Here is a 22,745-nt window from a genome sequence, read left to right as displayed (position 1 = left end):
AGATTTTTAATGGCTAAAAATAGAATATGAATATTGTATATGACAGGCAGGAGCTTCTGTGGATGCCGCCTGCTTCAATGGAAACACAGCTCTACATATCGCCTGTGGTCGACAGAATAGTGGGATGGTGGCACTACTAATGGCGGCTGGAGCCAATCCAGAAATAGAAAATTCTGAGGTTCTGAAAACCTATCCGTCTAGTGAAGATGACGAGGAGGAAGAGTCAGACAAAGTCTTACCCGGACACAAGCCACATCATTACGCAGCTAGCAACACAAGAGTGCGTACTAGTTAACATCTATCCTTATTCATTCGAAACTCACTATTTTGTATTTATATGCCTAAAACACATCCATATCACTTCTCAGCTTGACAAATAAAAAACCCCAGGTTCATTGAATAACCAATCTAATTAAAATCAGATCCTAAGATATGCTCACAGTTGCTACAATAGGATCTTACATAACCCCATACGGGGTAACGTCCGCATGACCTTTCGCTTGGAATATTCATGAAGACTATCAGCCAGTCAGATTGTTCCATACAGACAGCGATAATGGCTATTTAGCGGTTCCCAGCAATTCATAAAAAAGTTGCCGTAATTTCTCTCCCATAAAGTGTATTCCACACAATAGAATTGTATATTCTCACATAAGAAATTTTAAACTTTCGCAATAATGCCTAATCTATTCCGTTCATACAAACAACAAAACGTACGATATAAAATACAACCAAATGAAAATAATTGTGAGTTGTGATTTATGTATGATTAGGGATGGGTACGATTTGAATAGTTTTCAAGATGGTTTGCTTAATTAATGAGAGGAATATAACGCAAGTCGACGTAAACGGTGCATAGTGACGTCACATCTAGTAGCAATGTTTTTTCTTTCAAACCAAGCAATCACAGCCATTTTCCTTGAATTGTAAACACCAACGACTTCATAGGCGACATGGTGATTGGCTAACGTAAAGTTCACATGAACATGACCCTTAGTCAGATTATGTCAGATCTTCTTACGCAGAGTCTATGGCATGGATCTTAGAATTCTGATTTTAATTAGATTGATAGAATAACTCAAGGAAAGAAAAGTTTTGATTGATTTCTAGATGCAGACCTCTCCGTTTTTGATTGTAGTATGTAGATCATCAGGTCCTTTGATTTCTTTTTATAATACTGGATGACTATAAACAGATACTGAAGATCCTGAGTGGTGAGCCTTATGGAGGGGACTCTATTGGAGGTGTCAAGAGTATCTCAGAAAGGACTAATCTGTACCTAGACACTAGTAGTCTGCTGGCCTCTGAAGACTTCCAGACGGATTCAGCAAGCTCCCCGGGTCATGTGACGGAGTCCCATACCACTCCCCTCACCTGTCCACCCACCATCAGTGCTGTTTTATCTAGTAGTGAAGGTACAGTGAAAATTTACCCCAATATACATACTGTAAAACTGTGTCAAGTCCACCATCAGTGCTGTTCTATCTAGTAGTGAAGGTACAGTGAAAATTTACCCCAATATACATACTGTAAAACTATGTTAAGCCCACCAGCAGTGCTGTCTTGTCTAGTAGTGAAGGTACAGTGAAAATTTACCCCAATATACATACTGTAAAACTGTGTTAAGCCCACCAGCAGTGCTGTCTTGTCTAGTAGTGAAGGTACAGTGAAAATTTACCCCAATATACATACTGTAAAACTGTGTCAAGTCCACCATCAGTGCCGTTCTATCTAGTAGTGAAGGTACAGTGAAAATTTACCCCAATATACATACTGTAAAACTGTGTTAAGCCCACCATCAGTGCCGTTCTATCTAGTAGTGAAGGTACAGTGAAAATTTACTCCAATATACATACTGTAAAACTGTGTTTAACTACCCAGCATTTGCTCTGTCCTGACATGTAAATGTCAAAAATGTCCTTCTTCATGTGCACTCAACATGTTAGTGAAAGAGACTGTTACTATAAACAGATGGTGACATAGAGAAAATCAGCTACCCAGTGCGTGTGCAGCTGTCCAAGTTTCTGGACCCCCAACAGAGCGGGCGTGACTGGGTGACCCTGGCGGAGAGACTGGGACTGCGACAGTCGGTGGAGGGGCACCAGGGAGGATTCAGCCCCACCAGACTCCTTCTGACATTTTATGAGGTATACTTGAAACTTTCTTCTTCAGGAGAGTGTGTGAAGTCATTTTATCACTTTTAATGAAATAAGTACTGTAGATGTGTTAAGTACATTGGTGCATATATCACACTCTCTTGTGTATTGAAAGTAACATTGTTGTGTGTGGAATTCATGTGCTTGGTATTTCAAAATTTCAAAGATCATTCACATTGTATAGCCTCATGTACACAATTACACACTTATTGTACTTTTAGTGTTGTACACAACTACACACTTATTGTACTTTTAGTGTTGTACACAACTACACACATATTGTACTTTTAGTGTTGTACACAACTACACACTTATTGTACTTTTAGTGTTGTACACAACTACACACATATTGTACTTTTAGTGTTGTACACAACTACACACTTATTGTACTTTTAGTGTTGTACACAACTACACACTTATTGTACTTTTAGTGTTGTATACAATTACACACTTATTGTACTTTTAGTGTTGTACACAACTACACACTTATTGTACTTTTAGTGTTGTACACAACTACACACTTATTGTACTTTTGGACAGTGCATAACTATAAATTGTATTTTTAGTCTTATACACACCTACAAACACATTTTGTTATTCACGATAGTCTAGTGGTTTATTATTTGCGATAGTCTAGTGGTTTATTATTTACGATAGTCTAGTGGTTTATTATTTGCGATAGTCTAGTGGTTTATTATTTACGATAGTCTAGTGGTTTATTATTTGCAATAGTCTAGTGGTTTATTATTCATGGTAGTCTAGACAGGTGGTTTATTATTTGCAATAGTCTAGTGGTTTATTATTCATGGTAGTCTAGACAGGTGGTTTATTATTTGTGATAGTCTAGACTAGTGGTTTATTATTTGTGATAGTCTAGACTAGTGGTTTATTATTTGAGATAGTCTAGACTAGTGGTTTATTATTTGAGATAGTCTAGACTAGTGGTTTATTATTTGTGATAGACTAGTGGTTTATAATTCGCGATAGTCTAGTGGTTTATTATTTGTGATAGACTAGTGGTTTATTATTCGTGATAGTTTAGTGGTTTATTATTCATGATAGTCTAGTGGTTTATTATTCATGATAGTCTAGACTAGTGGTTTATTATTCGTGATAGTCTAGTGGTTTATTATTTGAGATAGTCTAGACTAGTGGTTTATTATTTGTGATAGTCTAGTGGTTTATAATTCGCGATAGTCTAGTGGTTTATTATTCACGATAGTCTAGTGGTTTATTATTCATGATAGTCTAGTGGTTTATTATTCGTGATAGTCTAGACTAGTGGTTTATTATTTGTGATAGTCTAGTGGTTTATTATTCGTGATAGTCTAGTGGTTTATTATTCGCGATAGTCTAGTGGTTTATTATTTGTGATAGTCTAGTGGTTTATAATTCGCGATAGTCTAGTGGTTTATTATTCACGATAGTCTAGACAGGTGGTTTATTATTCACGATAGTATAGACTGGTGGTTTATTATTCACGATAGTCTAGTGGTTTATTATTCATGATAGTCTAGTGGTTTATTATTCGTGATAGTCTAGACTAGTGGTTTATTATTTGTGATAGTCTAGTGGTTTATTATTCGTGATAGTCTAGTGGTTTATTATTCGCGATAGTCTAGTGGTTTATTATTTGTGATAGTCTAGTGGTTTATAATTCGCGATAGTCTAGTGGTTTATTATTCGTGATAGTCTAGTGGTTTATTATTCGCGATAGTCTAGTGGTTTATTATTTGTGATAGTCTAGTGGTTTATAATTCGCGATAGTCTAGTGGTTTATTATTCACGATAGTCTAGACAGGTGGTTTATTATTTGAGATAGTCTAGACTAGTGGTTTATTATTTGTGATAGTCTAGTGGTTTATTATTCATGATAGTCTAGTGGTTTATTATTCGTGATAGTCTAGACTAGTGGTTTATTATTCGTGATAGTCTAGTGGTTTATTATTTGTGATAGTCTAGTGGTTTATTATTTGTGATAGTCTAGTGGTTTATTATTTACGATAGTCTAGTGGTTTATTATTCATGATAGTCTAGTGGTTTATTATTCGTGATAGTCTAGACTAGTGGTTTATTATTCGCGATAGTCTAGTGGTTTATTATTTGTGATAGTCTAGTGGTTTATAATTCGCGATAGTCTAGTGGTTTATTATTCACGATAGTCTAGACAGGTGGTTTATTATTCACGATAGTCTAGACTAGTGGTTTATAATTCGTGATAGTCTAGTGGTTTATTATTCGTGATAGTCTAGTGGTTTGGGTTCTCTCTTGTAACTGGGAGGTGCAGGTTTGATTCTCAATCCTGACATTTGTACCTACCAACACATTGTACACTGTATGTTTAGGTCTTACTAGGTTTGACATAACCATGACACAAGTGGGACTCAAACTCCTGACCTCTTGGTTACGAAGCAAACACTTTCCCTCTGACCTTGTGTCATGGCAAGCATTGGCATGTTAAAGAACCCTCACTGCTATTACCATGAGCACTAGGTATAGGTCTAAATTTGTGGTACTTCTCTTACAGCTGGTCACGTCTCAATACAAGTTAAAAATTCTTGATGGGACATAAAACAGAAACCAACCAACATATTGTACACTGTACACAACTATCTACATATTGTACACTGTACATAACTATCTACATATTGTACACTGTACATAACTATCTACATATTGTACATTTTGTACATTGTACATAACTATCTACATATTGTATGCTGTACATAACTACTTATGTATTGTACTTTTAGTCATGTGGAGGCACCATATCCAAACTGCTTGAAGCCCTGGTTGCCATGGAGAGATTTGATGCTGTGGAGTTACTTAACTCATCCCTCAGTTTACAGACGGGTATGTTCTAGTTTTGTACTGTATATATTTCTGTTAACATGAATCTGGACTTCAAAATACTTGGAGATAATGTAATGGCAGTCTATAAGATTTGAATATTTTTTTCTAATGGCAGATGACTGTAAACAGCGAGCCATTCAGAGAGGTATAACGGGAAGTCGACCTGAAGGTCAAATTCAGGTCATACACTAGCAGTATCATCACCATAGCAACAACAAGCATGGATTCAAGTCTCTAGTGCTAAACCTCAGCATTTACCTTAAAAATATGTCATTCACTCTGTGGTTTTAGTTTTGTGGATCTGTAAATGTCTTTGATTTGTCTGAATGAAAAAATCATTACTGGTACAAGGCTTTATAATGTTATTTCAATGATTCTTTTGTACATTGCCAGCTACTGGACTGATATTGGGAGACTGTTTGTAAACTGTATATGAAGGAACCATAGTTTAGAACACCAATGCTGTAACAGTTTAGAACCCTGTGGGTTTCTTGTACATACGTAGTGATGGCATTTTATAGATAGTGTTTATGTATGCTAGGGAAGCATGCCTGTAACCACAATTTTTCATAAGTAGGTAGAAATACCAAGGTTTTCAGAATTCAGAAGGGGGGGGGGGGGGGGGGGGGGGGGGGGGTTGTAAATTTCTGGATTATCAAGGGTTTTGATCTTTTGATGTATGAAACTTGAATTTTGAGAGGCAGAACAGACTAACATAAAGTAAAACAAAATACCATAAAATAGCACAATAGTAATGGAAATTAGCAGTTGAATACTGCTTTTAAGTATATTTTTGGCTTTGATAGTGCTTCACTTTGGGGGGGGGGGGGGGGGGGGGGATGCAGATGCACCCCCTGGTTTATGGGCCTGGTTAGATTGATAATTGTTTTAACTTACATTAGGTAGTAACATAATTCAGTAATCCATTGTTATCCAATAAATGATGTAAAAGCACATACATGCCCAAGAAATTTTAAGCATGTATGCACACAATAAATTAATGTACAATGTTCAAGTATAATGAACAAGATGATAAAGTTTACATTTTATACAACATGTGATGTCACTACAGAAATTTTTGTCGTCAGTATGCGAGTTATTTATTGATAGACAATGAAATGGTTCGATTTCATCATTGATGCAATTAGAGATGAGGGATATAGGAGTGATTTGACAAGGACAACTAGGATTTACGGGGTTTTTAAAACATTTATTTTTATCAGGGCATGTTAAGTTTATAAATTTTACCACTGCTTGTATCACAAATGTATACAGTGGTACATGCTAAACAGATATATATCACATATGTGTATATCAATACAATAAAGCTTGGCTTTACATATAGTGTGTTTCTGTGTTCTTTGACAGAAAGTAAAGTTGTTCATGAAATCTGTGGTCTTTGACGAGTTAAAAAACCTGATCATGAAGTAATGGTATGTTTTCAGAGAGCAAACCCGTTCATGAAATCTGTGGGGTTTTTGCATGATGAAGAGCAAAACCGTTCATGAAATCTGTGTTAACTGACATAGTAAAAATAAGTTCATGAAACATGTTCTCCAAGAGCAAAGTTCATGAAATACATGGGGGTTTTTTTGACAGCAGAGTTGTTCCTGAAATCAGTGTTCTTTGATGGAGAGCAAGGTTGTTCATGAAATCGGTGTACTTGAATGGACTTGGAAGAGCAAAGTTGTTCATGAAATCGGTGTTCATTAAGGGAGAGCAAGGTTGTTCATGAAATCGGTGTTCTTTGATGGTGAGCAAAGTTGTTCATGAAATTCTTTTGGCTGTGTATGGTCACAGTTCTTTACCTAAGATGGGTGGTGAAAATTGCAAATATTACAATTGACTTGCACACTGATAATAATGTTTGGTGAGAATAGACTCAATATACAGTATGAATATAAACACGAAGCATCTACAGACGGGTATCCAGTTCATCTAAATCTAATAACGGCCCACTGAAATCACAAAAGTGTTTCAAAACTTGTAATGCTCATTGAGGAGCGATCTCACAAATTCGGAGTGCAGAATGGTACCAGGGTTATACTGGGCAGCAGCACATGTCATCACCAGAGGGAGAAAATGGTCCAAACTGGGATGGGCCTTTGTAAAGCCTGGGGCAGACTGATAGTCCAGTAATCTTGCTTTCCTATCCTCAGGGGAATAACTCTTATTGGTGAGAACATCATTGAGCCATATTTTGAAGTCCTTAGCCCACTTTTCTGGTTCATCTCTTTGTCCAAAGGAATGTGTAGCAAAACCGCTTCCAATGATCAAGATGTTGCTGTGCCTAAGAGGTGAGAGCACTTCAGCAATCTTTAAGTGGTCCCCCATGTTCATACTTCTCAATAAGGACACTTGTACCACTGAAACATACATGTACAATGTAAGATGTAAAAGTATCTAATGATTATTAGTTAATTATGACATGGTATTGCATCATTCTAGTAAGTCTCATTCATACAAGATATAAAGATATACAAGCTACATGCCTCGCAATAGACAGGGTCCAGTAACTCGCATAAAGTCAACCAAATCAAAAGTTATACAACCCTTACATACCTGGAACATCTGCCTCGGGATAGACCAGTTTCAAAGGAACAAACACTCCATGGTCCAAACCCCTCTTGGTTTCCTCTGCACACGTGATCCCAGCATCTTTGAGGCATTCTTTCACTTTTTGTGCAATGACTGGTGCCCCGGGAACGGGCCACTGTATTTTATAAGTATCCGCAGGAAACCCACTGTAGTCGTAGAGCAGAGTGTGCTGTCTCCCGGCATGGACGGTACATACAGGTTCCTCCCAGTGAGCACTGAGAACCAATAAACAGTCGGGGCGTGGCAGATTCAGAGTTTTTGTAAGCGTTCTTAGAACATCTGCTGCTTTTGAGTCTCTGTCTAACCCCTTCAATATCGGCTTTTCCTTTGCCGAAAGATAAAAGGAAGGTCCTCCTCCATGTGAGAGAAATATAACTGGTTGTGACATGGTTGTATACAATCAATTAATAAATCACCAACGTACAAGCAAGGGGGCTGAGACACTACCAAACGTTCAAAGTTGTGCAGACCAGTGTTGCTTGTCTGCCAGCTGGGAGCTAAGTACTAAACATGTATTTCATGTGCGTACTTTTAAGGAACTTGATGACTACATTCTTGCTCTATAAAATCACGCAATGTTCTCAAATATGTTCTGAATTCTGACAGTGCAACTTGTAAACATTTGTTCAACTAAAGCGAAAATGAAAATAGATTTCGAAAGTAGTCTGTGTCAGTTTAACGCTTGACGTCGACGGCAGGGGAGAAAAAATGTCCACATTTGTGGACGTGAACATAGTGAAATACCTTTGTTCTTGCGAAAAAAGGCACCCAATATGTCGCCTGTACTTGTGTAGACACTGTTTGAAACTTAGATGCGGAGACTGTGTCCAGCATGAGGTAAAGTTTAAGAAAATCCCGATCGTCTGACCTGGGCTGGTGACTAAGCGCAAGTATTGATTGAACACTGTTGAATGACTACAGACATTATTACCTCAGACATGTTTATCATTTGTCACTCCCAAGTAAAACCTGCCTATGTTGTCGTACTGTAAACTCCTTCAGTATGTTTCATTGGTGGGATATTGTGGTATTCATCTATATTTACAAACATTGATCTACATGAAAGGAAGTTCTCATGAATTCCAGTAAACCTCTTGACGTTAAAAATTCGTCGCTCCCGAGTAAAACCTTCCTGTGTTGTACATTTCATTGGTGGAATATTGTGGTATTCATCTAAATTTATTTCACAATTTATCTATTTCATCTAAACGTCACTGGTTCAAACATGAAAAGATGTTTACAACAAAGGATTGGGCATATGTCATTACGTGAAGGGAAGTTCTCGTGAATTCAAGTAAACCCCTTAACATTGAAATACCCCTTAAAAATTATTAAACAAAGGGGTTATTACCTTGACGTCATGTACAGTATGTCTCATAAAGAACTTCTTTTTACTTATTATTGGTATAGTGCAAATATGAATAATGAACGCAATGTCAGAATTGTTGAAGAAAAACTCCTTCCACCTCAAGATATTGTTGATATGTAGGCAGTAAGACTCAGTTGTTATTTGCTAATGAAGCCTTTTGACATAGATCTAGGGGTTAAACTAATATTGACTATCATACTTGGACTGTTGTATAATCTTAGCAAGAATCAGCTCATCTGTTGATAGTGAGCGTAGCAAGCAGCCCAAAGAGCCACTCACGAAACAAGCAGCCCAAAAGGTCACTCACAAAACAAGCAGCCCAAAGAGCCGTTCACAAAACAAGCAGCCAAATTGGCCGCTCCAAAAACAAGCAGCCCAAAAGGTCACTCACAAAACAAGAAGCCCAAAGGGCCACTCACAAAACAAGCAGCCCAAAGGGCCGCTCACAAAACAAGCAGCCCAAAGGGCCGCTCACAAAACAAGCAGCCCAAAGGGCCGCTCACAAAACAAGCAGCCCAAAGGGCCGCTCACAAAACAAGCAGCCCAAAGCAAGCTCTAATGGGTGCACATATGTGCGAAAAAAATTACTCAAAATAAGCATTGAAAGGTGGTGTAACATCAAGAAAATTTTATTCGTCCCATCCTGGGTGCAGTGATCTTGATCCCTTCTAAACAAAGTCTTTGCAACCTGTGACCTTCGTGTACTATGTCAAGGCCTCAGGTGACAGCATTAGGGTTTGTCACATTCAAACCTAATCTCACTGAGTCCAAATTTCACAGTCAAGATGGATCCTGTTGCAATATTTACTAAAGGTGTCAATCCAAATATCTTAGGCAAAGTGAATCTCGCTGAGATTAGTCCAAATATAACAGTCAAGCCAAATCTTGCTAACATTACTTTCAAACCAGAACTTTAAAAAATTATTGGTCATTTATCAAAGGGTGCATTATATGATCAATTGAGCACCTGATCTTGACTCGGAGATGAATGAGTTCACAAGAACATTTTATTTGTGGCATATTAGATGAGTGATGTGTGGATTGGACACGGGAACAGAAAGAATCATCAACTGTGTTTGGTTTCCATGTAAATTATTGATTGATTGAATATTGTTTAATGTCCCTCTTGAGAATATTTCACTTATATGGAGATGTCACCACTGTCGGTGAAGGGCTGCAAAATTTAGGCCTATGCTCGGCATTTATGGCCATTGAGCAGGGAGGGATCTTTATCGTGCCACACCTGCTGTGACACCGGACCTCAGTTTTTGCGGCCTCATCCGAAGGACCGCCCCATTTAGTCACCTCTTATGACAAGCAAGAGGTTACTGAGGACCTATTCTAACCCGGATCCGCACAGGACTGTAAATTATTGCAGTAATAAAGTTAACTTGTGTGTGCATTGTCATGTTTGTTTATCAATATTGAATTGCAGACAATTACTTTTTTTGTTGAATGTGAAACAACCTTCAATCATTTATGAATTTGTTTGTATCATACAGTATACATTGACTGACATTAATAGTGAAATAAAATAATCAGTTTTTAATTGTATTGTTGTATTAGCAAAATGAGAAGTGTAAAAACAGTAGATATCGCAGAAAAGCCATAAAATAGGTCTACAATTAACAGCTGTTTTGAGGCAATACACAACGTCTAATCGGATCGAAGACATGAAACCTATATAGCCTCAACAAATAATTACATTTTAAACCGGTATTCAGTATTTATTTTTCTTGTGGAAGTTTTAATCTGTTAATATATTGGAGAATAATGGATGTGGCATTTTCGTTGATCTCTGCAATAACCGTGGTAGAAATGCCCTTTTCCCCAATTTATGCTGAGTCAGTTTGATGTGCACCTATGTTTACACTCTTTTGTAAATCCACTTCTCAATGCAAAAAATCATAATTCATTCTTAAACTTTGTCTCTTTTTGGTTTTTTTAGGTTGACACACCTTATTGCCCAAACTGTTTGGAAAATATGCCATCTGCTGAGGCCAAGCTTAAAAAGAACAGGTATTGTGCTCACCTGTTTGTTAGTAGGCACTCATTGTCCTCCTTGTAATACATGATACAACAAAATTGGAAGGGAAGGGTTGCTATTACAGTGGAATTGGGTTGTCTGTCTGTAGACAGAATAGTTCTTATTCATCATACTTTACCCAGACTTAATTGCTATAGGATAAGAATAAATCACATCAAAAGATCAAAGATCTGGGCTGAGTTTTACTAAACTTAGTAAGTTCAAGATTTCATCGTAACCTTAACTTACGATGAAAATCCGTCTTATCAAACTTCATAACTTAAGTTACGTTAAAAAAATCATCGTAAATCCACGACAGCCTATGGGCTATCTTAAGTTAATATTTTTTTTCGTAAGTTATTTGTCAACTAAATAAAAATGGCTGCCCTCGACATGTTGTTCAATGTTCCAGAGCATTTTGAGACAAAATGAAAACAAACCTCTGCGTCCTCGTTAAAATTTTAGCGACAGAAGCGAAGTTCTCACACTGTGATAAATATAGAACTTATTGAACGCTAGGCTATAAGTTTCCAAAAACACATAATCAGTTCAATGTGGAAATTTCCCAAATTTTCACCTCCAAGAATACTTTTTAGGATGCCACAGCCATATTTTGACACGGGTTTCAAATCGAGTTCAATCTCCACACAATAAATAATGACATGTGACGTCATATTCTATGTTTTGACATCATAATGCAAATGATGAAGTGGCGGATCTAATATTGAAGAAACTGTGTTCTGTGCAACATAAAATATAAGATACAAACCGCATCTAAAATCAAAGGAGCAATCTCTCTCTCTCTCTCTCTCTCTCTCTCTCTCTCTCTCTCTCTCTCTCTCTCTCTCTCTCTCTCTTTCTTTCTCTTCCCCCCCCCCCCCCCCCCCCCCATGTGTGTTACTGTTTGACTTTATTTTTACCGTGACAATGTCAATTTTGCGTAAAGTTCACATACAAAATAATATATATATATATATTAATTTACGTGACCCTCTCCCGGGCCCACTTTGTGTGCCTGCACGCCAAAAATGAACCATGCTACTATACATGCTAACAAACTCTGTATATCAAATTCTACTGAGGCTTTTAAATGTATCTCGGTGTATCCTTATAAAAATGAGGGGAGGGATCCTAACATGGTAGGTCTACATATAGCAAATTATTTATATTTTATTATACGCAAATGCTGTAATATGATTTATTCATTGTATATAGATATTCGGATTTTGTACAATATGGTGTTGTTCTAATTTGTTCTTTGGAAAATACTCCAACGCTACACTCGGATTATTTTACATTTATAAAATTTCAGGATTATCACAGCCGGGCTTGCTATTAAACAGAGATTTTGACTATTTTTTCCTATATACCGATTCAACAATACTGTGTAGGCGAGAGTCAGAACGACTGTCCCCCGAGCTTGAAATTAAGAAAATGAGTAGTTATATCGGTCTACATATAGAGATAGGGGTACACAATATCCACCCCCACCGCCGAGTTGGTAGAACACATATTTGTCTATTTCCAATACATGTGTACTTCCACTTCTAAAATACTAAGACACGTTTGATTTGTCTTTACCGACCACATAGTGTACACCATTCCGTAACCAAGAACAAAAATGTACATTTTCTGGTGTACATCTTCTACACCCTTTACAGGGCATGTGTTGGTAAATGCACCGAAAAATTCAATATCGCTGAAAAATGGTGAGACGGAAAATCTTCGTACATGTATATGTACATATATTTTTTATGTGAAGTATATATATTAAGAGGATGATTCCAGTGTATTGTACAGTGTATGTAGTCATTTACAATAGTTTGTTGATTGATTGTATCTTGTTTAACGTCTCTCTCAAGAATTTTTCACTAGCTCATATGGAGACGTCACCAAGACCGGTGAAGGGCCTCAAATTTAAGCCTTTTCTCGGCGCTTACGGCCATTGAGCAGTGAGGGTTCTTTAACGTGCCACACCTACTGTGACACGGGACATCCGTTTAAAAAATAAGGTAATCTCCGAGGAACCTTGACATTCACACCAGATGCCGAGCGTTTGGCGATGGAACTGTCACTATCTGTTTTAACGACTTAGGTCTGTCGTGGCCAGTATTCGAACCCCGACCTTCCGCATGCGGGGCGAGCACTCTACCTCTAGGCCAAAGCGGCGGTTGCAATAGTTTAAAATGTATTTTCGTTTTCATATACTTTTTACAATAGTTTGAAATGTATTTTAAAAAGAATATGAATACGATTGATATTTCGTATGCAATCATAAAAAAAACCCACTCAAATATATTTTTGTACAAAATTTTTTTTACATTTTAGTAATTATTTATTTTGAACTTTATTTGCTTTAAAATTGTTAAATCTCCAATGAGGACCTCATCTACTGCTGTAAATCCATATTGAATTTACATGTACTATGAAATACTGAAAGCGAAAGTAACAAATGTGATTGCGCAGCGTCAGATCGTAAGTTGCGAATATTTCGCAAGTTAAGTTTACGATGGAAACTTAAGAACACGTTAGTAAAACAGAAGTATCGTATCTTAAATTAAAACGTACGAAATTCTTAAGTTAGAATTTCTTGCGTAAGATAAGAAGTTTAGTAAAACTCAGCCCTGGCTGATAACCCCCTCCCAATTTCTGGGTGGTACTGGAGTCATCAAACTTCACACATTGACTAGTGTCTATCTCTTGGATTAAGAACTGTGAAGAGACTAAACAGTGATATACGGCCAAAGGGATTTTCCTTGTTTCATTTGGTACTTAACCTCCTGCGTTTTCTATCCAAAGGTCAAGCGTACAGAATGTTGATAAGGAACGCAATTTTTGTTTTTGAAGTGATCTTCATTTTCAACTGTTGATTTTAGGGCTAAAATGTCCAAGGTCATGCAAATTGGACTGTGATGTGTGATTTCATTTTTCTTTTGAAATGCCAAACTTAAAATACAAACTTGCCATTAGATGAGGAATGCTTATACAAACTTGCCATAGGATGAGAAATGCTTAGATCTACTTAGGGGGTCAAAGGTCAATCAAAGGGACTCTGATGGGAGGGTGGTCTCTAGGTCACAAGTGGTTTTCCCTTTCATTTGGATATTTGGATTCACAGCATATGGCTGTCAAAGAAGCAAAACACATTTGCTACAATCTACTACCTTGATCTCTACCCCGGGGAAGGGGGAGGGGTTGAGTTCTGTCAGTCAGAATGGGACAGTTCTAGCTTAACATGATGATTTACTTGAATGTACACATTACATACTACAGATTCCTTACTTAGATAATTGTGTGTAATTTTGGGGAGATGTATTATCCTATAGATAATTTCGCTACTAATGTGGTCCTTTTAGAACAAATTGCTATCTGACACACAGAAACACATAGATTTATTTTTGCAGATGTAGCAACTGTTTTGATTGTCCGAGCTGCGGTCACACCCTGACTACCAGGGCGACCAGTACCAGCATCCCGGATCCTGAGGATCCTAACAAAACCACACCCAAGAAGATGTATTACATGGTCTGCGGATTTTGTCGCTGGACCACCAGAGATGTGGGCATCCAAGACAAGCCAGTCGGTCAGTTCATCTTCTTATTGTAGTCCAGATAGAAAGTAAATCAACGGAGAAAGTTGTGTTTGTAATGAAGATAATGGTCACCACTGCTTTGTTGAAAATGCATTTTACGTTGGAGCAGTTTTAGAGTACTGTAACCATAAGTTTTATTCTCAAATTGCTATTTGGAAATGGGGTTCATGATGAGTATCGTTTATGAATGAGGCAACATACACATAAAGTGGGATAAATATTTTTATGAGAAAGGGGTGCTTGAGAATTTTCGTAACACACAAATAAAAGTTGGTTTATAGTTTATGTTCTATTGGATACTGGTGTGACAGCAGTACAATGTACTAATAAATCATTATAGTATATCTTCTATTGGATACTGGTGTGACAGTGGTACAATGTACTAATAAATCATTATAGTATATCTTCTATTGGATACTGGTGTGACAGTGGTACAATGTACTAATAAATCATTATAGTATATCTTCTATTGGATACTGGTGTGACAGTGGTACAATGTACTAATAAATCATTATAGTATATCTTCTATTGGATACTGGTGTGACAGTGGTACAATGTACTAATAAATCATTTGTTGTATTCTCCTCAGCCAGTGGAGGATGGGAAGATTTGGAGAACAAGGATTCAAAGCAGGTGAGTACTTGCTGTTTACTAACTGTACACAAAATACTTTTGTACAATACTACCTGTAGATTGTAGTTCTTTATAGTATATATTGTACAATCCTACAGTGTGTAATCTAAGTACATTTTAAATGATTTTTGACATTTTTTTTTTAGGTTTTAAAAGATGCTTTAGCCACCTGTGACGTATGACATTCACATCGACCTCTGGGCTCGGAGAATATTATACTTCTAGGGTAGCTAAAGCATCATATTGACTGAAAAAATGTCAATAATTGTTTTATTACATGATTGAATAATTTTTAGAAAATCAAACTCAGCTAATAGAGCTTACCAAATGACACCTGATTGGCTTTATTTGTTTACAGCTAGAGTACAAGAGCTAATAAAAAATGGTTAAAGTTGCACAATTTTATTGGTCAACCAATTGTATCAATTTGTGAATTCCCATTTTATTTTTGGCTCAATGTTGGCAAAATCAAATGTACTCACATTGAAGGTCCTTGAAGGTAAACATAAAGTTCTAGTTTTTAGGTCACCTGAGTAAACTCAGGTGACCTATTGCAATTGGTTTTCGTCCATCGTCGTTCGTTAACAATGGAACATTTTTAACTTCTTCTTAATAACTACCCGTACAATTCTTTTCCAATTCGGTATGAAGCATCATTGGGACAAGGGGGACATAAATTGTAAATTTCAGGATTCCTGCACCCCTGGGGCTTAGGAGCAGGGCAAAAACTGCCCAAAAATGACCAATTTTCAAAAATCTTCTTCTCAAGAACCACACATATGTAAGAAAAACTAAATGCATAGTGATGTAGAGCAGGAAGGTCTCTACCAAAATTGTAAATTTCATTATCCCCAGGGTAGGGGTTCTGACCCAGGGCGGGGCCAAACTTGTTATATAGTGTTTATGTGTAAAACACTTAAATAACATTTTCTTTAGTGCTTTTGATTCTAAATTGAAACTAAATGGATAGAGCAGGTAGTCTTTACCAAAATTGTAAATTTGATTTTCCCCAGAGTAAGGGTTTTGACCCCAGGGTGGGGCCAAACTTAGTATATAGTATTTATGTGTAAGTTTGCTGATACTGTATAAAATCTAAATGCATATTTAGGAATAGCAGAAAAAGATGTACAAAAAATGATGAATTTCACAACCCAGGGTTATGACCTTAGGATGAGTCCAAATTAGTCATATATTTTGATGTTTTAATGTTAACACACCTATTATTTAAAGTCTTTCATCAGTCTATGCACTTTTGAGAGCAGTGAAGTTTTAAGAACACATCTTGTTATACCCCCCGCAACAAGTTGTGGGGTCTGTAGACGCAATGGTTTCCGGGCTCTAAAGCATTATCCTTTCCACCTACCGTCACCATATCATATATATGGACTACCCATGGGATGAAGATGTTCCCTATCGATTTTGGGGTCAAAGGTCAAGCGCACTGGACATCAAAGTAGCAATATGGTTTACGGGCTCTAAAGCGTTATCCTTTCCCCCTACCGTCACCATATCATACATATGGACTACCCATGGGATGAAGATGTTCCCTATCGATTTTGGGGTCAAAAGGTCAAAGGTCAAGCGCACTGGACATCGAAGTAGCAATATGGTTCGGTTTGTCATGCCATTTGTTTTTTACACTCAGAAAAGAGGTAGTTTATACCTATTACCAACGCCCTTTGGGAGATTGGGGTAAGCGGGGGGTATTCTTAGTGAGCATTGCTCACAGTACCTCTTGTTTTTTACTGTTGCTGAACATTAGAATTTAGATTAGATATTCAGAACAGGAAATTTTTTCTAGATTCCATAGCCCATGGAAGTAGTGATACTTTTTCACTAGTATACAGGTGACAGATAAGGCCTGTGGGCGTAAATCTTAAAGAAGTTTGGAATCTTTCTGTGTTTGAAATTAAAGCTTAACCAGGAATTCGTCTATGAAATAAGCATAGATTGATATCCATTGGCATTAGATGATGCACTTCTGTTGACAAAAACTTGTTTGTCATTACTATTTTTCTCAGAAAATAAAAATTAAAAAATACAATCCTCTCACCCACCCCATACTTTTTAAAAGGTAACCTTTGATGATAATATACTAATTAAGTTGAATTGGCCTAACCTGATATTATGACTGGTGTTCACTGGAGCATGCAGTCGACTGGTCAGGCATACATTTAGTATTAGATAACGGAGAGAAAAATTAATGAAAACGTTACGTGAGAAAGTGTCAGACTACTTTTGTCTGGTATTTTAAACTCAGAAGATCAGCGACACTTAAGTTTTATCACACCGTCATTACTTCATTATAATGCCACGAAAATTACATTCAACAAAATTATAGTATTTCAAGTCATTTTTTTTCTTGCTGGGAAATAGAACACAATTGTGGTTTTACATTGTTTAATAATAAAATGAGTAAAATGACATCACTTTGAATTTTATCTATATTCTAGATAAATCATGGTAAACGGTCCCTTTTGGGACGAAATAACTAATCAATATTATTATATGATTGAAAAATTCCAAGCTTTTGAGAATCTAACAAACTTTTTTTGTTTTTACTGCATTTCTTTTTTTCTTTTTTTTTTTCATACTCTTTAGAGGATGCATGGATGGAATTGACAGTTCTCTCACAGTTTTGCTTGCCATCCTGGTGGAAACAATTATTTCTTTATTTTCCCTGGACTATGTTTCTGTTCATTGAAGAAATCATGAATATTTCTATGTATTCTACAGATATTCTCTTTACTTGAAACTTACGAGAAAATTGCTCAGAAAGAAAAAGCTGAAAAAGAGAGAAAGAAATACGTCAGGCGAAGGAGCTACCTCAGCTACACAGTAAGACAGTCCATCTCACTACAATAAAACTGTCCATCTCACTACAATAAAACTGTCCATCTCACTACAATAAAACAATCTCACTACAATAAAACTGTCCATCTCACTACAATAAAACTGTCCATCTCACTACAATAAAACTGTCCATCTCACTATGATTAGTGGGTGTAATGCAATTTTCCTCACTATAGTAAGATGGATTTGTATAGAAACTTTAGTAATGTAGATAGGACAAACTTAATCACAAGCATGGTACATTATTCAGGCTGGCATGGACAAATATGGAATGGTGTCTGTTGCTGCCAAAAGGAAGCAGGGGAACCTGGCCAATCTAAGGTACAGTGACATCATCAAAGAATGGAAGATTTATTTTCATATTCACAAGATTGAAGACCAGGAGCCTGCATTGTTTGTTTTTTGGGCATAAATCTCTGTACATGTTCTGATGCATTGTGTCCTTAATCTCTGTACATGTTCTGATGCATTGTGTCCTTAATCTCTGTACATGTTCTGATGCATTGTGTCCTTGCAATGCCTTTGATGCAAAATACAAAAACAAATAAATAAATAATTGCATTTCAGCATCAAGGAAAATGAAGAAGTCAGTTTTTCTATGGTAAAACCATCTGAGACTGTCAAAATGTTTGATCCACTCCCAGAGAGTATATTCACAGAACCATTACAGTTAGATAAGAGTGAGTAAAATGTTTGATCCGCTCCTAGAGAGTGCATTCACAGATCCAGTACAATTTGATACAAGTGACTCAAACTAATGTCATACATATCATTTCTGATTTCAAATTTTTCATAATTTTAAACCTGATTTGATCAGTGAGCACCATCAGCCAGAGACATGCCTCCCCGGAGTTCCAACCCAGCGAGAGCAGCGTCCTCTACCCGCTTCATAAACACCTGCTCATCAGAAGGTCCCTTAGGTGTAAGGTAAACAGCAAACCGGGACCATGTCTAAGCAATGGTGTCTGGATGAGTGTAGAGAACATGTGACACAGTAGTTAGGGAGTGTAGAGAACATGTGACAGTAGTTAGAGAGTATATAGAACATGTGACACAGTCATTAGAGAGTGTATATAGAATATGTGACATAGTAGTTAGAGAGTGTATATAGAACATGTGACAGTAGTTAGAGAGTGTAGAGAATATGTGACATAGTAGTTAGAGAGTGTAGAGAACATGTGACACAGTCATTAGAGAGTGTATATAGAATATGTGACATAATAGTTAGAGAGTGTATATAGAACATGTGACAGTAGTTAGGGAGTGTAGAGAATATGTGACATTGTAGTTAGAGAGTGTAGAGAACATGTGACACAGTAGTTAGGGAGTGTAGAGAACATGTGACATAGTTGTTAGAGAGTGTAGAGAACATGTGACATAGTTGTTAGGGAGTGTAGAGCACATGTGACACAGTAGTTAGGGAGTGTAGAGAACATGTGACATAGTTGTTAGGGGGTGTAGAGAACATATGACATAGAAGTTAGACAAGGAATGGAGGAAACATCCAACTGGTTATAAGTGAAACAATAAATAAAATCAAATAAAACTGGGCCTCCTTTAGATATATTAAATGAACCTTGAACTTAACATTAAAGGGATTTGAAAGATTCTCGTTCATTTTTTGGTAATTATCGTGTTGAAAATTTATTCATGTACATGAACTTATGTCAATTAGTTACAAATGAAGTGCGAGTTTGTGCTTGTTGTCTTATTAGTTCACCTGAGCTGATAGCTCAAGTGAGCTTTTCTGATCACCTTTTGTCCGTCGTCTGTCCGTCTTTAAACTTTTTACATTTTCAACTTCTTCAGAACCACCGGGCCAATTTCAACCAAACTTGGCAAAAAAGTATCCTTGGATGAAGGGCTTTCAAGTTTGTTCAAAAATGAAAGGCCATGCCCCCTTCAAACGGGGGATAATCACAAAAATGCAAAAATAGGACGAGGTCATTTAAAAATCTTCTCCAGAAAAATTTACATTCACATGAACGCTTCCTGACATAGTACAGATTCGAGTTTGTTTAAATCAAATCATAAAATTGGATTTATTTTTTTTTCAGGAATGTGAGCACAACTTGAGTAAACCAGAATTCAACCCAATATCTATCAAGTTCAAGATTCAGCTAATTGCCCTGTAAGTTGAATTAAATTCATTCTGTTAGACATGTGACTTTGGTTTCAATAATCAGATGAAATTACAGTCTATATATCGTGTTTCATTTATCAGGCACCATATACCTGAAATAAAGATTTTCTCTCCTCCTGAGCTGGTGCTGAAGAAGGTAATGTAAAGTGTATTTACAGATGAACAACTAGAAAGTCATAAATGTATTTGTACAGCTTAATTTGATATATTTAGCAATGAATTCAAATATTAATGCACAGCTGTATGTACATTTCAGGACTGCAAGGTGACTTTGACCCTGACTAATCCTAGCGCATACAACAGCAAGCTTTCCTTCCTACAAATCGACTCCAAGGAGGATGACTTCAGCAATGCAAAGGTAGGCTGAGGATAAAGTACAATCCTTGATATTTTATGCATCATTGTGTTTTAAACATTAGAGTGAGAGTTAAAGGACACATCTCGTGTTTTCAAAGTATACAGAATTATATGCATTTTGTCTTCCTTATGCTTATAGAAATTAATTGTAATAGTTCGTTCGCTGAAGTATTGCGATAATTAGCCACAATACGGACTTAATTAAAAAAGCCTAGTTAATTAGATAGGTAGTCATGTGGTACAGTGACGTCATATGCGACCTTCGTCGATCAACTTGTTGTAAAAGTAGTGTTAGATATTTTTAAAAACTCGGGTTTTAGGGGCCTAATTTATTTACCATGGATAACATTTATTTCGATGTTGACAAATTTCCCGAGTCTTATATCTTTTAGCCACCATTGCATACAAATAGTGACCCAAATGTAGCGAGAAAAGCGAGTGTGAAATCTGCATAAATTTGCGAGTAAATAATGTTTACATGGGATCACTGTCTAAACACAATTTGGTAATGCCATTTCTGTAAACAACTGTAATTAGGGTTGTTGCTTTTCTAAAATAAACAGTGCAATAATTATTAAATTTATTTTTGGAGAAGTTAGATAGGCCTAAATTATGATACAATTATGTATCATTGACAACTAGGCCTACTGTCACGGGTGCATTTCGAAAAAGAAAAAATAATAATAATGATCAAACTTATTGTGAAAATCACAATACTTTTAAATTATTGTATTAAAGCAATTTTATTAGGCCTAATCATTATTTTTTGTTATCAGCACATTGTTACTTAGGAAGTGGGAGCGTGGCGTGCTGTTGTTGTAAACACGTACGCGTTCCTTAAATGAAAGCATTATAATTCAATTCAAAGTCAGGAAATATTATATTTTATTATTTATAATTGAAAGTTCAATTATCTTTTATCTTTAAATTTCTTTTTTAAAACTACCAGTTGGTAGACACTGCTAGCAAAGTTTTGCCTATTTGTTGTTACAAGGTGAAGGTCAGTTGGTGCGAGTGTGTATTGAATTCGAGAGCAGAACGGAAAGCATATGCCGTAGGCTTATATGTAACAGTGCGTAGCTTCGATAGAACAATTTTCTCACAGTTTATCTACGTCTTTGTCCAAGTGCTTGTTTGAAAAAGTACAGGGACAAATTCTACTGGGGGTTTTTATGGCAAAGTCGTTGTGCCGACAAAAAATATTCACGTCTTGTCCCTCATACCTTCCTTCGAAAATTGAAAAAAACACAGTCCAAATCCTCTCTTCTGACAGCAAGTACACCCTTAAACGGCACAAAACACCCTAATGCAGTGTTATTTACAAGCTGTTAATGTGATAATTGTTTGTTTGTCAATTAAATCTAATCTGTTTATGAAATGGTTATCAACTGTTTTCAAATCTTCTCGCTCGAGGTCACATATGACGTCACAGATAATGGCGCGTAAAATATCGAAGAAAATATGCATATCGCAAGATTTGAATTTCATCGCTTTCAAACCCGAAAACTACGCAAACTGTTTCATTTAAAACACATGTAAAGTAGTTTTAGGCATGAAATGAATTAATTTTGCTGAAAAAATTAAAAAGTTTAAAAACATGTGATGTGTCCTTTAATGGAGTGGTTTCTTCAATATTAGGTGGAGCTGCCAAAACAAGCGATTACTGTTGCTCTTAGAGATGACGCCGCCTTGTATGATGATGGAAGTCAAGGTCAAGAAGTGTTCAAGGACGATCCAAGGTCAGTTGGTATTGGGAGTCATATTTCTGTTCTAGTTACCCCTAGATGAATTGATTGTTTGATCAGTTGTGTGTTTCTTTTCCAGTGTTATAGCTTTCAGAAAGTCGAATAAGGTGGGACTTATTCTGAAGGTCAAGCCGCTAAATCCAGAGGAGGATGTCAAGGTATTTATCTAGATCTACACTAAAGACAGATATGTATAGTCTGTAGTTTGTTCGTCTAGATCTACACTATTGACAAATATGTATAATCTGTAGTTTGTCTGTTCATCTAGATCTACACTATAGACAAATATGTATAATCTGTAGTTTGTCTGTTCATCTAGATTTACACTATTGACAAATTTGAATAGTCTGTAGTTTATTTTATCAGGATCTACACTGAAGACAAATATGTATAATCTGTAGTTTGTCTGTTATTTCATCT

At 36.5% G+C, this 22,745-nt stretch overlaps 3 protein-coding genes across 7 annotated transcripts in view; 2 read left to right on the top strand and 1 right to left on the bottom strand.

Annotated features, from left to right (window-relative positions):
• Nucleotides 1-6,349, top strand: part of LOC125672050 (nuclear factor NF-kappa-B p105 subunit-like) — a 31,651-nt gene extending 25,302 nt beyond the window's left edge. For all 4 annotated transcript variants that reach the window (XM_056162397.1, XM_056162400.1, XM_056162401.1 and 1 more), the window contains 5 exons: nt 47-280; nt 1,196-1,415; nt 1,972-2,147; nt 4,910-5,009; nt 5,125-6,349. In XM_056162397.1, the coding sequence (XP_056018372.1) occupies nt 47-280; nt 1,196-1,415; nt 1,972-2,147; nt 4,910-5,009; nt 5,125-5,201 (807 nt within the window). In that variant the 3' untranslated portion in view covers nt 5,202-6,349. The remainder of the gene's footprint in view (nt 1-46; nt 281-1,195; nt 1,416-1,971; nt 2,148-4,909; nt 5,010-5,124) is intronic.
• Nucleotides 6,199-8,287, bottom strand: LOC125672065 (uncharacterized). The gene is made up of 2 exons (XM_048908154.2): nt 7,572-8,287; nt 6,199-7,375 (listed from the first exon to the last, which is right to left on the bottom strand). Exons 1-2 carry the CDS (start codon nt 7,993-7,995, stop codon nt 6,987-6,989), a joined length of 813 nt encoding a protein of 270 aa, XP_048764111.2. The 5' UTR covers nt 7,996-8,287; the 3' UTR covers nt 6,199-6,986.
• A 23-nt stretch (nt 8,288-8,310) lies between these two features.
• On the top strand, nt 8,311-22,517 carry LOC125672060 (dynactin subunit 4-like). Of its 2 annotated transcripts, none has more exons than XM_056162406.1 (13): nt 8,311-8,444; nt 10,925-10,995; nt 14,407-14,585; nt 15,184-15,227; nt 17,964-18,065; nt 18,331-18,401; nt 18,648-18,760; nt 18,898-19,007; nt 20,138-20,211; nt 20,305-20,359; nt 20,480-20,581; nt 22,219-22,319; nt 22,405-22,517. In XM_056162406.1, the coding sequence occupies exons 1-13, from the start codon at nt 8,316-8,318 to the stop codon at nt 22,493-22,495; spliced, it is 1,242 nt and encodes a 413-aa protein (XP_056018381.1). In that variant the 5' UTR covers nt 8,311-8,315; the 3' UTR covers nt 22,496-22,517. The 2 variants fall into 2 exon arrangements, with proteins under 2 accessions (XP_056018381.1, XP_056018382.1); XM_056162407.1 differs by having other exon boundaries at nt 8,375-8,493; nt 22,405-22,516.
• Nucleotides 22,518-22,745: the final 228 nt, after the last annotated feature.

Source organism: Ostrea edulis, chromosome 4, assembly GCF_947568905.1.
Source record: "Ostrea edulis chromosome 4, xbOstEdul1.1, whole genome shotgun sequence".
Classification (NCBI taxonomy): domain Eukaryota; kingdom Metazoa; phylum Mollusca; class Bivalvia; order Ostreida; family Ostreidae; genus Ostrea; species Ostrea edulis.
Note: the sequence above shows the minus strand (reverse complement) of the source record. Positions and strands in the feature narration are given on the sequence as shown.

Coding starts and splice junctions, on each gene's coding strand:
- LOC125672065 (XM_048908154.2), bottom strand. CDS start 7,995: ATGTCACAACCAGTTATATTTCTCTCACATGGAGGAGGACCTTCCTTT. Junction 7,376..7,571: donor TCCCGAGGCAGATGTTCCAG/GTATGTAAGGGT, acceptor TGTATGTTTCAG/TGGTACAAGTGTCCTTATTG.
- LOC125672060 (XM_056162406.1), top strand. CDS start 8,316: ATGTCCACATTTGTGGACGTGAACATAGTGAAATACCTTTGTTCTTGC. Junction 14,586..15,183: donor CATCCAAGACAAGCCAGTCG/GTCAGTTCATCT, acceptor TATTCTCCTCAG/CCAGTGGAGGATGGGAAGAT. Junction 22,320..22,404: donor GTGTTCAAGGACGATCCAAG/GTCAGTTGGTAT, acceptor TTTCTTTTCCAG/TGTTATAGCTTTCAGAAAGT.